We start from the raw sequence: 18,449 nt of genomic DNA, 5'->3' as shown, positions 1-18,449 counted from the left end.
TTGTCTAAAAACTAGACTTATTTTCTCAGGTCATTTTGCTCATCAAGAAAAAGCATCTTGATTTTAGAATATTATTTTAGATATTTCTACTGAAAACAAGACAAAAATAGTAAGTAAGAAAGTCATTTTTGCAGTGTAAGTCGCACAGGTATTGTATGATTTTTCAGAACATTTTAACCAAATGCTTTTAAAAAGTGGTGGGGACAAAATCAGCCATTTCAAAAAGTGGTGGGGACATGTCCCCAGCGTCCCCAGTGTAAATGACACCTATGACTGTCAGATTGATTCCTAATTTTGACAAATTCTAAAGGTGAAGATCATTCCACTGTCTTTAAATGTGCCGTCTTTTCCTGTGTTTTCGGAGTATTTACAGCGCGCAGTATAACATGTCCATGTTTTCTTTGTGATTTTTCACACAATTTACTTTTTTTGTACCGCTGTTTTTCTGTCCTAAAAACGTGCTGATGTCTGGCCTGTAAGTTAACTCCTGTTAGCAATGCATTGTAACCGAATCTTTCAAACATGGTAAGGAGCATCACATTTCCGGCTGATGTCAGAGGTATTCAGACCAGTCACAACGTACAGATTAACTGGCCAATCAGGGACACAGTGCTTTTCAAATCTGTGCGTTCCAGGAAAAGAGATCTGGAGCTACAAAAATGTATGGTTTGTGGAAAATAATGTGTTGTTTTAACCATAAATCACTCAAACACATTGTATTATACCAAAATGTTTTTTTTAGCAATGAAATAGGTGCTCTTTAACTGTTTGGTGGTGATTGGTAGATGTATTTAGTCACAACACATATCCCTACATACTTTATAACACAGACTAAAACTATATTTCAGACGAATTGCAAAGAGACTCAAAGGGAGTAGTGAGATTTCATTGCATTAACAAGCTGGTAAATTTATGAAAAATAAAGATATTACAAAATTGTCTATGATTTTTCATGTCTATGATTTCTATGATATTATTTAGAAGGATCTATACAGACGTTTTGGCTAGGCATTCTTCATCAAATGATCCTGCTTTTTGAATAAATAAATACATTTTAAATAAATTTAAATTAGTTTGACAAAAATAAAAATTTGCAAAATTCTGCAAAAGTAATCCACATGGCAGTGTACGCACTTTTCATATGCAGAGGGCGGAGGCACAAAGCAGGGAGCAAAACAACGCTCCGCATTCGTCATACGTCACTACGAAAAGTGCGTACACTACGCTGATACTCTACTGAATGTGGATGGCAGCGTTACCGGAAGCTAGTTATTTTCACATCAATTACCCTTAAAAGGCCTTTATTTATCCCCCTGAGCCGTGTGGATTACTTTTGCGATTTTGGAGATTTTTAAAGGTGTTCCCCAAGGGTCTGTATTAGGTCCCCTTTTATTCACTATCTATATAAACTCAAAGTCTTGATTATGACACACAAGATGTCAATCTTGACTTTTATGCAGATTATACTATTGTGTACTGCAGTGCCTCTTCTGGTCAACTAGCCTTGTTTAAACTTCAATCAGTTTTTTAAATCATTCAGTCACGGCTTTTCAGTTTAAAACTTGTTTTGAACACTGAGAAGACCAAATATATGGTATTCTCGGGCTCTAAGAAACCTAAAACTGATTTGACTTTTCTTCAGACCTTACAAAGCACCATGATTTAACTAGTTAAAGAGTATAAATACCTCAGGATTATTGTTGATGATGCCTTGTCTTTTAGTTCTCATATCTCTCAACTGAAGAAAAGGCTGAAAATAAACCTGGGTTTTATTTTAGAAACAAGCTCTGTCTGTCGTTTAATGCAAGAAAAAACGGCAACTGTAATTGATTTTGGTAACATTGTGTACCAATTTGCACCTTCATATCTCCTCTCTACTTTGGATGCCGTTTATCATGCTTCTTTAAGGTTTATAGCAAATTGTAAATCTTCAACTCATCATTGTGTTCTGTATAATAGAGTGGGCTGGCCTTCTCTCTCTGAAAGGAGAAAAGTGCATTGGTACTTAATTATCTATAAGACCATCTTGGGTTTATTGCCTTCATATCTCAGCTCTCTGGTGCAAAAGAAAACTGTGGACAATTATTCGTTGTGCTCCTTAAACTATTACATTGTTTCTGTTTCGCTAGTTAGAACTGAACAGAGGAAGAAGGCTTTTGCATACCCAGCCTCGTTCGATTGAAATGATCTTCAGTCGAAATTGAAGTTACAAAATCTGGTGTCTCTTCCTCAATTTAAGGAAATTATTTGGGACATGGAGTCTGACTCAGCGAAATGTTATTGTTTTAATTGATTACAGTGTATATTTTAATGTGTTTTCTTGTTCGTTTTGTCTGTGATGAGATTTTTAATTTCAGATAGACCATCTGGTTAAATAAAGGTTACATTTTGCGAAGGATGGATGCAGATTCTTTGGACTTGAAGGAGTGGACCCCATATTATAAAGATTGGAAGAGCTGGGACATTTTCAAAAATATTTAAATATGTGTTCGTATGAAAAAGGAACTCAGGTGGCTTCAGGGTGATTAAATCTAATTTTCATTTTTGGCCGAACTATCCCTTTAAAGATCCTTTAAAGATCGTTGTTCACCCATTAATGAATATAATAGGACAATGTTTATAATCATTTCCTTTAGATTTTATTCTTAACCCTTGTGCCTTGTTCCAATTCACTACCCTTTCGTGTTGTTAGCGGCCAAAAAAGGCCACTAAATTAAACGGCTGTAAAAATGTATCAGATTAATATTTTTTTCAATTTTTTTTGCATAAATCTGTTAATCAACCTCAGAACTGATCAAAACTACCAAATGTTTCCAAAAATTTCATGATTTTAACTCTTTAATTGCCAAGCTCATAAGTGATGCCACTGATTTGAGAAAAAAAAAACACAAAATCACTGATTTTCAATATAAAAAGTGATTGTGGACTGAATTTTTTTTCACCCTTTTCACAGTCTTGGGCATGCCAAAAATTGGTAAAAACATTGGCTTTGATGCATTTTTAGTTTTTGTGCAGCATCAGATTAAATTTTTTTCTCCCTCATTTATTGTTTGTGGCCATTTTTTCCCCATTGACTTCCATTATAACAACATTTTTTGATTGCAGAGCCATGACACCTTATTGCCATGCATTTTTGATTCTTTGTGGTTTTAGTTTTTGCAAAGAGGTAAAATTTGTCATTTTTACTGTTGATCACCATGTGGCACAATTAACCCTTTAGTAGCCTGTGCAAAAAAAAGAGCTTGAATTCTGGATTGTACATTGAGTTATATGGACTATAACAGCATATTAGAGAGAGAGAGAGAGAGAGAGAGAGAGAGAGAGAGAGAGAGAGAGAGAGAGAGAGAGTGTGTGTGTGTGTGTGTGTGTGTGTGTGTGTGTGCGTGCGTGCGTGCGTGCGTGCGTGCGTGCGTGCGTGCGTGCGTGCTTGCATGTGTGTGCGTCTGTGTGGAAAAATCTGTAAAAAATCTTCTCTTCATCAGATTTATTAACAACATTTATTATGAACCAAAATGCAATAACAACTTCAAATAAACTGAACAATGAAGCAAGAGTAGAGGATGGATGGAGAACTAAACAATCAAACTAATTTTTTGGTGTGTATATGTGTACGTGTGTGTGTTCAGTCTTTTTAGCAGGACTTGCAGCATATTACTTGGTGCTCTCTGCAAGTGTGTCTACCACAACGGATACAAATGCTGACTGTTCTTTTTTTGGTTCTGTACACCACTTGCATGTTCCCCTCTTCACTCCTGAGCTGCTGGTGCCTGCTGGTGTCTGTGGAATTGTGTCTAGAGGGACAGCTACAGGAGACTAAATCCCTCTCACCAATGCAGCACTAACTGGTGCGCGAGGGAGGTGCTCTCTCCTCAATACTAACACTAACCCTACACACACACACACACACACACACACTCGTACACACACACACTCGTACACACACACTCGTACACACACAATGGTTTTATAGTCCATATAACTCAATGTACAGACCAGAATTTATGCTCTGTTTTTTTGCACAGGCTACTAAAGGGTTAATGGTGCCACATGGTGATCAACAGTAAAAATGACAAATTTTACCTCTTTGCAAAAGGAAAAGGCACAAAGAATCAAGAATGCATGGTAATAAGGTGTCATGGCTCAGCAATCAAAAAATGTTGTTATAATGGAAGTCAATGGGGAAAAAATGGCCACAAACAATAAATGAGGGAGAAAAAAATTTAATCTGATGCTGCACAAAAACTAAAAATGCATCAAAGCCAATGTTTTTACCAATCTTTGGCATGCCCAAGACTGTAAAAAAGGTAAAAGAAAATCCAGTCCACAGTCACGTTTTATATTGAAAATCTGTCATTTTGTGTGTTTTTTTTCCCCAAATCAGTGACACTACTTATAAGCTTGGCAATGAAAGAGTTAAAATCATGGAATTTTTGCAAACATTTGGTAGTTTTGATCAGTACTGAGGTTGATTAACAGATTTATGCAAAAAAAATGTGAAAAAAATTTCATCCGATAAATTTTTACAGCAGTTTAATTTAGTGGCCTTTTTTGGCCGCTAACAACACGTAAGGGTAGTAAATTTGCCCACGGTATATTGTTAAGTTTTTGAAAAATTTCAAAGCATTTTCTTAAAATATGTGTAAATATAAGATTTGTCACCAAAAATCATTCCATTTGCTGAAACACAGAGAAAGTTGTGGCCAAATTAAGACAAAAAAATTGCAAAAATGGCCAAAAATGGCCCCAACAACACATAAGGGTTAATTTAGAAAAATGTAGGTAAAGCACAAACATTTTTGTCTATAGAGTTAGAAATCTTGTACATTAAAAGTAGCCAACATTTAGAAATTTTGCAGGCGCTTTATCCACAGCGACTATTAAACTGAAGAAAACATCAAGAGAATCATCCCTTGTTAGGTAAAACTTCCTGTCAGAAGTGGGATTCGAACCCACGCCTCCATTCGGAGACCAGAAGTCCCTTATTATTGGGAAGGTTCACACCTTGAGTCTGGCGCCTTAGACCGCTCGGCCATCCTGACAACTGTTAGAATGCGACCCTATTTGTCAACTCCACGCTAAAGTTTCATGATCTAATTAGATTAAAGTTTGATTTTACTCATTAATGTCAATCTTTGATATGATCTTATTCAGTCAATATTAAAGGTTTTTTTCACAAAATGTTCTTTACATTACGTGGGAAGATTTTATGTAGAAAACAGTAAATCACAAACACTAGTGCGCTCTTGCGCATCTGTCCCGTTTGTTCCTACGTTACTTGCTCGTGCACGTGTACCCGCTGTTATTTACCTTCAGCGCCATGGCTCGTACATAAACCACTGAGGTGAGAAAGCGAAGGGCGGAGTTTAAACTCTTTCACAGAGCTCCTGTGAATGAATGTCAGTGCTCGCTTGGGTTTATATGTGAATGCATCTGTCTGTCCTGCACTGAGCTCCCGGTTGACAACACATCATCCGCGCGGAGAACCCGGGTCTTTTCTACCGGACCGGACAGCTGTGATCATGGAGGATACCAACTGAAGCAATCACGGACAGATACGCGTTCATACCGACTATGGCTGTAGACGGTAAGGTCACGGTTTTTAATGTACTGTTTTGAACAAACGTTCATATGTGAATAAATCAATACTGTATGCAGATGAAAAAATATTATTTACAAACAAGTGGACACATTCAAGGGCTGTCAGTATATACTTCTAGTTGCAATAATGCTTATTTTAAGGGAAATTAACCATGGTTTTATTTCAGTAAAAGTATGTAACCATGTTTTTGAAAGACTTATTTTGCTCCCACATGAAAAATTACTGTAGTGTACCTTAGTATTTACTGTGGTAAATTGTAAAATACTGTATAGTATTGCAATTATTACTCGAATACGAAAGCATTCTGTATTAACTCTAGTGGAAACGAAATAATATAGTATACTTTAATATTCACCATGGTAGGCTACTAAACCACTAGGAATAGTATAGGATTTTTCATGTGGGTTTGTATAACCATAACATTTATAATATAATTGTTAAACTAAGGCTACTGTAGTAAAGCCATGGTTAACAATGGTTTTCTACAAATACCATGATTAAACTATGGCTACTATTGTAAAATCATTGTTAATTATTGCAAGGGTTGTGTTATGGATGTTGTTTCTTGGTTCAAAGCTTGCAAGCTTAAACTTGAATATTTTAGGTATTTTTTTTTTACAAATGAAAATAGCATTGTGTTTGTAATGGCTGTTTGGTATACAAGTGACAACACAATGAACACACATTTTTGGGTGAACTATCCCTTTAAATCAAATATATAAAGCAGATGGATACTCAAACTATTTGAACCCAAAGCCTACATCATACAGCTTACAACAACTGTGATCTTATTATATATTTACGCAGAAAGGCTTATAATACATTATAAATACAGATATATGTATTTATTAATATGAAAGTAGGTTCATATTTCAAACAAAGGTATTTTTTCCCAGTGCCCAAAAAGAGCAGGTTTCTATTGTGACAAGTTATAGTAGCATGTTTGTTTAATGTCCTACATCTTTTAGCATGGGAAATAATGAAGACTTTGAAGTGTGTCTGGCTTTAAAAATAACACACCTGTGAGACATTTTTGCTGGTGTAAGAGCAGCTTTTCTCACCCTTCTCTTTTGTTACTTCAGATTTTATTTGCATTGCAGTTGACAACATAAAATTCAAGCAACTCAAAATACTGTACATTAAAGGCATTGTGTGTTTACTGAGACCTTGCTGCTAACACATTGCACAACCAATTGAGGTACAGGAATACTTTCTATATTAATACAGTATTATTCTGAACTGAATTTAACTACTATAGTGAGAAATACATTATCTAACTTCAAGCCTGTGAAAGTATTTCTGTATGCTGTGATGCGTTTTAAATTATATATTTGACCGAAACTTGCTTTCTTGGTGACTCACACATTTTGGGTTTTAAAGGCTTAGCCCATTTTTGCCAATCATTTTAACATTGTGCTCAGACAATGACAGGGTGTGTGAACCCAAACACACTCAGGGCTACAGCCAACTAGAGTTCATTGGTTCATAACTAGATTTAAACTCTACCTGACATCTGACGTGACCTAGATGAACAAAGACATTCGTTCTCACAGGCTTTTACCTAATCTTAAGAAATATATGTTTTCAAACTGGGCCTTTAAGGGATAGTTCACAATTTTTTTTTAATTCTGTCATCATTTACTCATCCTCATGTTGTTCTTGTATGAGTTTCTTTATTTTGTTGAATACAAAAGAAGATATTTTGATAAGTGATGGTAAGCAGACATTTGGCGGTTGACTTCCATAGTAGGAAAAGCAGATACTATGGAAGTCTATGGGTACTGTGAACTGTCTGCTAACCATCACTTAATTAGCATCACAGTTGGCGTTTTCATGAGAGCGCCTGGTGTATTTAATCGCTTTGGTGTACACATGGCTTAAATTAGCTTCATCTTGTATAGCTACACCATTGTCCTGATATACACAAAAAGTGCTTTGGCATAGACCTTGCATAATTTCTTTTATCCCCAAAGACAATTGTTTAAACAAACATATTGTTCTTATTTTAAAAGAACGGCTTGTTTCAATTAGTGTTGTATACTAGGAGCTTTATTTTATGCGTTTAAGCACATTTTGCTGAGCCATCCATTGAGAAAACCTGATGTATGAGTACACAGTATTTAAGTCTTATGATGTAATTCATTTGTGTGTAGTCAACTCAATTATTTAGAGGGAGCTTATATTTACAGACGAGGTATTTGAAAGGCCTATTGAGGTTGCGTTTATGTGACAATGATGTACTAAAACGTAAAGTTCGCATTTTCGCAATGTTTCACGTAGGGATGGGCATGATTAATCGACGATCGATAGTTGATCGTTAAGAATTTAGTCGATGACGTTAATTTGTTATTGATTAATCGAATCCTTTTTTTTATCTAATGCAGGTTGCGTTGACTAGCGTAGCGTGTGTCTTGAAGCAATTAAATGAATTTCACTTTGTGGCAGCAATTCAACATTTTACCACCAGGGTGCAATATTTGACACCATACTTCGTTATCTGTGACCTTCCGTTTTGATTTCAAAAAAATGATCATGAAGAAGTCATGATTTTTTGGAACAAATGAGGTCTCGGTTTAAGAATGCGGCTACTAGCTGCAGGTTCCGCTGCTTTAGAGCACCGCATAATCAAGCGCATATATGTTCCGTTTGTCTAACTAAATGTAGTTTAACTGTTTGCCACAAGTCGATCTTGTAATAAAGGTCTTAGGGAGAAAAACATGCTTTATTTTTGTATTCAACAAAAGTTCAATAATTATTTTTTATTATAAAAATATTAATGATTAATCGATAGTCGATCGTTAATTCTCCCGACAATCGACTAAAAAAATGTAATCGAATGCCCATCCCTAGTTTCACGTACTGACAACAACTGTTGTCCAAGTGATCCCAATTCTTACAGACTAGAGAGAATGACTAAAATGCTGTATTATGTACTGTATGCCAGGCCGAATGATGTCACATGATGTCTAAGCATGTAATACCTAGGCGTGTAACAATACATCGACATGGATTGATACATCCATTTTATTTCTAACGATACAATGCATCGATGCCACAAATCAAAAAATCTATTTGAGGTACTTTAAAGGGATAGTTCGGCCAAAAATGATATTAAACCCATGATTTACTCACCCCAAAGCTGTCCGAGTTGCATATGTCCATCGTTTTTCAGACAAACACATTTTCGGATATTTTAGAAAATGTTTTAGATCTTTCAGTTGATTAAATGTAATGTTACGGGGTCCACCCATAGTCCACGACCTTCAAGTCCAAAAAAAGTGCGTCCATCCTTCACAAATTAAATCCAAACGGCTCCAGGATGATAAACAAAGGTCTTCTAAGGGTAATCAGCGCGGTGTTGTTGTAGAAATATCTATATTTAAAACTTTATTAACGAAAATAAATACCTTCCGGTAGCGCCGCTATCTTTGACTCCTCTATATTCAGGAGAGAGTATTAGTGTAGTTTATGCACTTTTCTTAGTGACGTATGACAAATTCGGAGGTCGGGGGCACAGAGCAGCAGCAGAGTAGCCTCCGTAGGCTGTGTAAGCTCTCATCCTGAATGCGGACGCGACTAAGATGGCGGCGCTACCAGAAGGTATTTATTTTCATTAATAAAGTTTTAAATATGGATATTTCTACAACAACACCGCGCGGATTACCCTCAGAAGACCTTTGTTTATCATCCTGGAGCCGTTTGGATTTAATTTGTGAAGGATGGACGCCCTTTTTTTTGGACTTGAAGGTCGTGGACTATGGGTGGACCCCGTAACATTACATTTAATCAACTGAAATATCTAAAACATTTTCTAAAATATCCGAAAATGTGTTTGTCTGAAAAACGATGGACATATGCAACTCGGACAGCTTGGGGGTGAGTAAATCATGGGTTTAATATCATTTTTGGCCGAACTATCCCTTTAATTTTGAGGTAATGTCCATCTTTTTTTTAAAGCTACCTCAGTGATTGTCACTATTGTACATTTTGGCACAAAATACTGAAAGATTTTGCCCCTCATTTTTCTTAGTTTATTGTTGTAAATGTTACAGTTGGGACAGCGATTGTGCCATTTTCAAAGAGTTTAATTAAATATTCATGTTATATAGTTTGGCTGCATTTGTAAGTAAAAATGTAACTAGGCACGTAACATAAAATATCGATAAAGTAATCGAATTGTAATCGCATTGAAGAAGTGTTCGATGTATCGAGAAAAAACCCACAACAACATATAGATGAAGCGTTTAATGTACCTGCCCAAATCGCACCGGTGACGGAGAAAATCAATATTGTATTGGATCGTAATGAACTGTTCAATTTACACCCCACGTAATACGCATACTCATAACTCACGATTTTATCATTTGTCTATTTTTAGGTAAAGGTCCACTGTGTAGATTTTAGCGACATTTAGCATTGAAATTGCGAATTGCAACCAGCATCTCAGTCCACAGCTCACCCCCTTCTTTCGAAACGCATAGAGAACTATGGTAGCTGTCACAGGACAAACATGTGGTCGTCTGAAACAACGTAGTAAGAAAACACGCTCTGCGACTTGCATGTATAGGAACTCACAGTGTATGTAGATAAAAACGTCTCATTCTAAGGTAATAAAAACAAAACAATTCATTTTGTAGGGTCTTTAAGATACGAATAATGCAGTGGGTCCACTAGATCCACAAACATTGTCTAAGTAACAAAAATATGAACACCACACGAGGGTTAAACACCACTGATATTATAGTTATTTGTATTTTATTGCATTTCTGTGAAGAGTTCCTTCTAAAAGTTACACAACGCACCTTAAAAATGTTTTTGTGCCCCCTGAATTGCATCTGTGCCTTACCTTTTATTGTACTAATATTGCCACCTCACTTTATTTCCACACAGTCATTGCTTTTTGAGGTTCATTTTCTACAGAGACTAATAAAAAGTTGCAGAATCAATTTCCAAAATAACAATGGCTTTTAAATCACATTTAATGCATACAGTATGAAGCATGTCTGTGCTAAAGCACGTTTGTAATGATGCTCGTACCACAGGGAGGCACAGATGTTGGGTTAACCCCCATTTGCCCTGAATCACACTCCCTCCAGCACTGAGCCAATCCATGCAGCAGGAGAGTGAGTGGTCTTCCCGCAACCAAAGGGCCCCTCAGTGCATTAAGTGCATGGACACATGCGTGTCACACATTCATTCATGCATATAAACGAACTACAGAGAATGCCAGAGAAGCGCACCTTAACACTGAACAAACATATGCTTACTGACAGAAAAGACACAAAATGGTTAAAGGAAGTGTGATTTTTTTACTCAATTTGTTCTTAGCAGAAGTTATACTATGCTTGAATGGTCTGCCAGTGCCATTGGCTGTTTTGTCTGACTGGTAGACATTTACTTTTACACCGACTGTCGCGTGAGAACACAAATAATGAACTTCAACTGTTTATTTGTCATCAAGCAGATTTTTTCATTTACATTTTATTTAAATAATTCACACATTTCATGTTTCTCTACTCAAGTAAAAACAAATGAACAAATGTAGACCAAGTTTACTTTTATTTTTCTGGCACTGGTCGACATTAAGGAAATATTTCAGGTTTAATACAACTTAAGCTCGGTCAGCAACAACAGCATCGATTGCTACAGAATATAATTTTGACTCCATCAGTTTGTAAACCGAGCACAACAAAGATGCTTATATTGATTTTCCTGTACGTAAATGTGTGTTATGAGCTGTATTGAGTGTTTGGTTTCTCCCTTTAGCAGCGCAACAAACTGACAAACTGTTTATGCATAATTCCTATGGGTAAAGTTTTCTTTGCGTAAACTGTGCTTTCTGGGATCCTTGCATATATTATACAAAAGAGTTTACTAAATATTAAATGTTAAAATATTGGCCATGACTTTGCACAGATTTAGAAAACAGCTGATTTATTGTTCACTGTTAAAAAATGGTCCCAAGCTGTAACTGGGGTGGTACCCTTTTAAAAAGGTCCTAATATGTACCATTTAGATACAGATATATGTATACATTTGGTACCAATATGTACCTCTGGGGTACTAATATCTAACTTTAAAGAACTAATATGCACTCTTGGTACCAAACCTCAGAGGCGCTAAAATGACCTCTTTAGGTGCATATGTGTACCTGCCTGCAGTTACGGTTAGGGACAGTTTTTCTAACTGTTTTTTTCTTCTAACAAGTTTTCAGTTGTTTTCTAAAAGTGATCCAAATAAAAAATACAGTAGTATACTTTGGTATTTATTTACTGTAATAGCGTAGTAAATTGTTCTGTAGTATTATTGTAACTACTTTACATTTTGTATACTTGTAACCACAGCTTGAACATTGAGGGGATCAAAACATTCAAGGCTATATGTATCAGTACATACCAGTTAGCAATAAACAACATACTGTCCATCTGTAGCATATTAAAGGTTCTCTAAGCGAATCTGCGAGACGTTAGTTATTGTTGACGTTTGAAACTGTTTTCAAACAGACGGAGCGTAGCTAACTCCTCCCCCTCCCCCTCCCCCTCCCTTCCGTGTTTTCATGAACGCGCCCAACCCCCACCCCCAAATCCTTTTTGTCGTTTATTGGCTGGAATACTTTGTTTTGTTTTGTGATGCTAGGTTTGGCCACTATGTTGATATTGCCGTTTGTGAAGCCTGGGCTGTCTACAGAGATCGCGTTTTTTTACAGTTTGATCATCGGACAGGCAGCAAGCAGACAGTGAGGAGATGTTTCCGGTATGTAACAAAAAATGTTTTATGGTCTAAAACGCTTCAATTCGCTTAGAGCGCCTTTAAAGTGTACTTACCATAGCTAAAGGAGTGAAAATCTTCTGTATACATTGGCGTGTGAGTAAAAAGCGAGCTTTATGAGATGAAGATGAGGATAGAATTATTCCATTTATTTAATAATGGGTGCGATTTTCTTTTTTACATTCTAAAGATGAATTTTTACCATTTTAGAGAATAGCAGTTCTCTTCCAGTGAGTTAAATACTGCTGAAGAGACTAAACATGTACACACACCAGCACAGTTGGAGTTGCTTGTTTATTAGCAGATCGTGTCTTGTCAGCGCTGGCGCTTGATTGAAAGATGATTGTTTGATGTTGTGTTTCTGCTGCGGAGAGGTCATTTTCGCTTTACATGTCCATATTTTGCCACACAAACTTTCGCATGCTGCGTCTCATTTTTTTGCGTGACCACAACAAATGATCTGATATGATAGCGCAGACATTGAGCCCTGTTAAAACATCAAATATTGGGAGGGGTATTTAGCCATTTCTGATTGTCCACCCAATGTCTATTGTAGGGATGGGACGGTATGAAAATTTATCACGGTTATCAGTATTATCATGGTTTTGTTAAAATGAGATAGAAATGTTCAAAAAGAACTGATACACACACTGAAACATTTGAACAAGTTTTATTTTTGAAAATCACAATTTAATAATTCATGTCCCTGAAATTATTTCTATGGTAAAAAATAAATAAATCTGTTTAATAAGTTTACCGTGAATGAATACAATACATTATCCCTTAAATGCCTTCTTGTGCAAAAAAACATATTGCATGTGCACTCCTGTGTCAAACTGATTCTGGTTGGACAGGATTTACCGCGAGTTTTCAAAATCACGGTAGTCAAACATGGTTGTAATGATAATTCAATTTTAAATGATAATACTAACCGTCTGGACATTTTATCATGGTTAATCGCGAAACTGGTAATTGTCCCATACCTAGTCTATTGTGGTAACGGCTCTGGATCTACTTAAAAATTACTTCGATTGGTAACACCTAAAAATGGTAAGCTTTTTCAACTTAAATTTTTCACTTAAAGTTAGAAAATAGTTGAAAAAACTTACTTTCACTTTTAAAAGTATATAGTGATATGACAATATGTAGTAAGCCTAAATGCTGTAGTATACTTCAACTATTGGATAGTTTAAAAAAACTACACTCCAAAAACAAACGGTGCTAATAGCACTAAAAGTGGTTCACTGGCTTGTAATCATAGGGGAACCATTTTTAGTGCCATATAGCACCTATGTAGCACCTGTGTAGAAGCTTATTGTGCTATATAGAACCATATATGGTGCTATAATGGTGCTATATCACCCCTGGATGGTTCTTTATAGGTGTTTTATAGGTGCTAGCACTAAAAATGGTTCCCAATAATTACAAGCTTTTAGTGCTGTTTCTAAGAATTTTGGATAAACGTTTCCTACCGAATTTTTTTACAAGTGGGATGTTTGTGTCAGTGTCATTCGTTTGTAAAATTAAAGCATGTTATTTTCTTTTTTTTAATTTCTTTCTGGTGTGAACCACAATGTACTTGATTAACATTTTAGAGATTTTTTTTAATTAAAAATAATTTTATTACATTAAAATGCCTTTATTCTACACTCTATGCACAAATCCTTCCAATCAAACTTTGGAGGATAAACCTTATTCAAATCAAAACAAATGAGTATCAAAACAAAATATTTGTATATTAAAGTGTCTCCACCTATGTTAAAAGCAAACCTGCACTGGACATTACGTGAATTTGACCACAATTAGATCAGATGTTACATCCCCGTGAACAGATTTTCACATGAGGGAGTGAACTCAAGAAGAAAGGACACAATTGTTTTCTTTAACCACACAAACATGTGCTTTATTGGCTTACTCTCACACGTTTGTTAAGGATGGGCTCTTAGGAACCCTTTGGTCTCCTACACAAAAGTTGCTGTTGTAAAGCTTTTGAAATGGGATCCTTGCTCAAATGGTGTTTGTGTCTGTGTCTGTCCACCCTAAACCATCCGCTCATATTTATCCCTCTGTTCTTTTGTGTTGTCTCTTTTAAGCACACCCAAGGATTTAAATGGTGATCTTAAATGGATTTGAGTGTATTGTGAGATTTGCCCTGTTTGATCCGTGTATATGCGTGTGTGTGTTTATGTGTATATATGTTATGAGCTTGCATTGTGTTTTCTGTTCACATTCAATTCTCACTCCGCTGGCCCATTGTTGGTCCTGATATCCTCTTATGATGCCATCCCAGTTCACGCATCCGTGCCGATGAGCGAGAAGAGGGAGATGGGGAGAGAGAGAGAGAGAGAGAGAGAGAGAGAGAGACACTTAGCATAAGCAGATAATAGCCTATGCATACTTTAGTTTTATTGCAGTGATTTATTTGTATGATAAAATCTTTCTCTGTAGAGTAACACTGTTGTTTATGTTTATTTCTTTATTTTACTAAAGCATCACCAACAAAAATGTTTTTTATGTTTGTATAACATATTTGCAGTCTACTCATAAAAAATAGGAGATTTTATTGTTTCTGTGGCTTTGCATTTGATCTTGTAAGATAACAATCAGTGTGATTTATTATAACCAACCTCACCAAATCCAGTGTGTATCGTGTAAATAGCAACCTTCCAAATTACTATAAATTTTGGTCTTTGTTTATTTTAATTATTAATTTTAATTTAATTATTTTCCTGTTTTATGGTTCACCAGACAAAAAACCGATAGCCACATTCTTCACAATGTCATTTGTAGCACAAAAGTAAACAGATGACTAATGTGTTCAGGATTAACACTTTAATAAGTTTAATAGGGTTTTGTTTAAATCCTCTTTACACATGAACCGTGGCAAACACCACTAATTACTATTACTAAATAGTCTGATATGTTTTGAAAATAATATGGATTGGGGAAAACATACAGTGGGCAGATTGCTGATCTCCGATTAGCTTTGCCATTCACGTTTCAGTCAATACGACTGTATAGATCCCATATCACGCTTCATCCATATGTCTCCTCAATCGGGATGAGCGCTGCTTCTCTATACAGGATTCTCTATGAATAATTGTGGGATTGAGGGGGGAGGAAAAGCAGCAGGGAAGGGAATCATCCAATAAACATTCACCCGTACGTCCCTGTGGACTTTTAACAGATTGATCAAACGTTGAAAGTCAAGCGGATCAATTTGCCTTAAATTAACAAGCATCCTTGTAAAAAAGGACAGAGGGACTAAAAAAATAGGGAAGGGAAGATGGATGAAGAAATAAGAAGAGAAGTCCATTTCTTTTGTTGGAAGGGCTGATGACCCGGGTCGACCCGTGTGGGTTCTTCTGAGTTTTAGATAATTGCTATTATACTGATCTTACCGAGATTCATACCATCTCAACTCATCTCATCTTCATCCACCCTCTCCCCCAGTTTTACTCATTTTCTTCAGCGCAGTGGTCACTTGATTTTTTTGGACGGGAGGTCTGTCAGCACTTCTCATTTTGTTGTATTAGCAAGGGCATGGGCCTGTGTCCAATATCTCTGTGTTAATTAGTCCAAGATCAGGAAGGTTAAAAGAGGGATAAAATGTTAAAGATAAAAAAAGGAATAAAAAATGAAGTCACAGAGAGGGTGGTGATAATTTGATTTTTTTACAGTTGTTTAAAATTTAATTAAAATTGATAGGTTTACATGTATGCTAGTTAGCGTATATTTGTAGTTGCTTTGTTTTGTAAAGCAGTTTAAGGGTCAAGACTCAACAAACTTAATACAAAAGCAGTTGTGAAACGCTGCATTTGCCATAAAAATATTTGGGTTTTGTTTAAAGTCACCATGAAATGCGCAGTGCCACTGTTACACGCCTGGCCCGAAGTGAACTTCCGGTCTTTGTTTATTGGTCTGGCTAAACTGACTTCTTGAACAAGTACCTTGTTGAAAATAAAAACGGTTTCTTAAAGAAAAGGGGACATGGTGAGCATGGATCACTGTTGTGCTAAGGAGGTTTGGCAGCCAGGCAAGAAATTAACTCATTCCCTGCCAGCCATTTTTTGTAAATGTTGTTCTTCTAAAAATATATAAACATACAAATATATCAAATAAAAGAACAGACCCTCTGCTTTCAAACAAACAATAAACAAACAAACAAAATAGGAAAAATCTATGTATTTTTCTCTATCTCTTTATTTATTAACTCTTAAATATGGGTATTTTTCTTTAAAAATATTTTTTTTTGCAAAAAGCTGAAATAATTGCATTTTTGTGAAGGAATTTTGTTAGAGATCAGATTCAGAACGATTATCAAAACATACACAGAGTTTAAAATGAAAAAATAACATTTTGGCTTCAGTTTTTTCATAAATTGGGTAAGTGGATAAACGCGATATTGCAGATTAACATAAAAATTCATCAGGAACACGTTTTTTTATGCAAATGTTTTCTCTTAATTGACGAGATTACTTGTCAATGTTGGGGAAAGAGTTAAGGATCTGTAGCTAACATTATATGCATTATTTTACACAGTAACGTTAGCTCCCTGTACGCTTTAGCTATGATTTGAACTATGGTAATTTACTAGTTATTTATTTTGCTTGTTATCAGTAATAATATACTCTAGAAGGACTCTGTTGTTATTTATTTTTGCGGAAGTCTACCGGAAGTTAAGTATGGGCCACAAAAGCCGTTTGTTTATGTTGTTGCCGCTAAAACCATCTCTTCACCTTCTTTCCCTTATTACCCTCCTCATTTAATCCCCTTCCTTGTGTTTGCCGTCCTGTGTTGGTTTGTTGTCTTCGTTAAGTTTACATGCACAGTCTTTTTCCATGGTGTGGCACCTCACATCTAACAGCGGAAGACATAAGCACAGCTTGAAAAAAGACAATGGAAAACACTGGGTGTACTTTATTTACACTGACTAATCATAGCTAACAAGTCACACCTGGAGACAATTAAACTAACTCCTGTAACTCCTTCAGAGGCAACATTCCAAGGCATGAAGGTGTCAAGGCATGTCCGAATCCTATTTTTGGTTCACTTCCTGTCCCATGAGATACTTTCATCGTCTTGTCCCACAATTCTATCCGTGTGTGCGCAGGGAATGTGATTGCTCAGGCCTAGTCGAGTTCTTAAGAATAAAATGGCGGCCAAGAAAGCAGCTGAAGCACAATTTAGTGTAAATAAAGTGTTATTTTCACTTTTTACACCCTTTGATTGCATTTTTAGAAATTAGCATTGTAGTTTTCAAATATGTGATAAGTTATCACAAAGGCGCTCTCTGTTTATATTTCAAACAGAATTCCGTTATGCTGTCCGAATGAGTTTCCCAGAGCTGCCTTCCCTGTTGAAAAAAAACAGCATCAAACCAGCATGGACCAGCAATGGAATTATGCTGGTCTATGTTGGTTTGATGCTGGTTTACCTGGTGGTCACCAGCATACCAGCACCAAAACACAACATATGCTGGTCTTGCTGTTATGACCAGCATGAGATGCTGGTGCTAATGCTGGTTTGGCGCTGGTTTAGCTGATGCTAATGCTGGTGCTGATGCTGGTTTAGCTAGTGTTCACTAGCAAACCAGCACCAAAACACAACATATGCTGGTCTTGCTGGTATGCTGTTTTTTTCAGCAGGGTTCATGCCGCCAAAGTCATTGCATCATGAGGCAGCGAGGCAACAAATCAGCGGCCTAAGCTGCCTAAGCCAAAGACTGTGTCTGAAATCACCTCCATACTGTATAGTAGTCAAAAAGCAGTATGCAAGGCGAGAAGTATGTCAAAATTCACAATATTCGAAAAACAGTATGTGAAAAGTACCCGGACGACCTACTAGTTCCAGCAAAATCCTGAAGTGTTCATTCGATAGACACTTTACTATCCCGTGATCCTCCGGGAAAGGAGTTATCCAAATTAGAAAAAGAAGAAGGGGGCGTTGTTTTAATAAAAAATGCCCGAAAGCGGTAATGAGACTCTATTCAAATACAAATACAGTCCTCGTTTAAATTGCGCTTGTTTAACGTCATTCTAGTTAATGACTAACTTGTTATGACGACATATCTCACATGATG

The 18,449-nt window shown here is 36.3% G+C and overlaps 1 protein-coding gene and 1 non-coding gene across 2 annotated transcripts in view; one reads left to right on the top strand and one right to left on the bottom strand.

Annotated features, from left to right (window-relative positions):
• Positions 1-4,928: 4,928 nt before the first annotated feature.
• trnal-caa (transfer RNA leucine (anticodon CAA)) lies at positions 4,929-5,039 on the bottom strand. The gene is made up of 2 exons: positions 5,002-5,039; positions 4,929-4,974 (listed from the first exon to the last, which is right to left on the bottom strand). It is a non-coding gene; the product is annotated as a tRNA-Leu (tRNA).
• A 309-nt stretch (positions 5,040-5,348) lies between these two features.
• The window catches only part of samd10b (sterile alpha motif domain containing 10b), a 98,637-nt gene continuing 85,536 nt past the window's right edge, over positions 5,349-18,449 (top strand). Inside the window, exon 1 of the mRNA XM_065286324.2 lies at positions 5,349-5,584. Within this exon, the coding sequence (XP_065142396.1) occupies positions 5,572-5,584 (13 nt within the window). The 5' untranslated portion in view covers positions 5,349-5,571. The remainder of the gene's footprint in view (positions 5,585-18,449) is intronic.

Source organism: Paramisgurnus dabryanus, chromosome 21 (assembly GCF_030506205.2).
Source record: "Paramisgurnus dabryanus chromosome 21, PD_genome_1.1, whole genome shotgun sequence".
NCBI lineage: Eukaryota > Metazoa > Chordata > Actinopteri > Cypriniformes > Cobitidae > Paramisgurnus > Paramisgurnus dabryanus.
The sequence above is the reverse complement of the archived record's forward strand: the minus strand, read 5'-3'. Positions and strand labels throughout refer to the sequence as shown.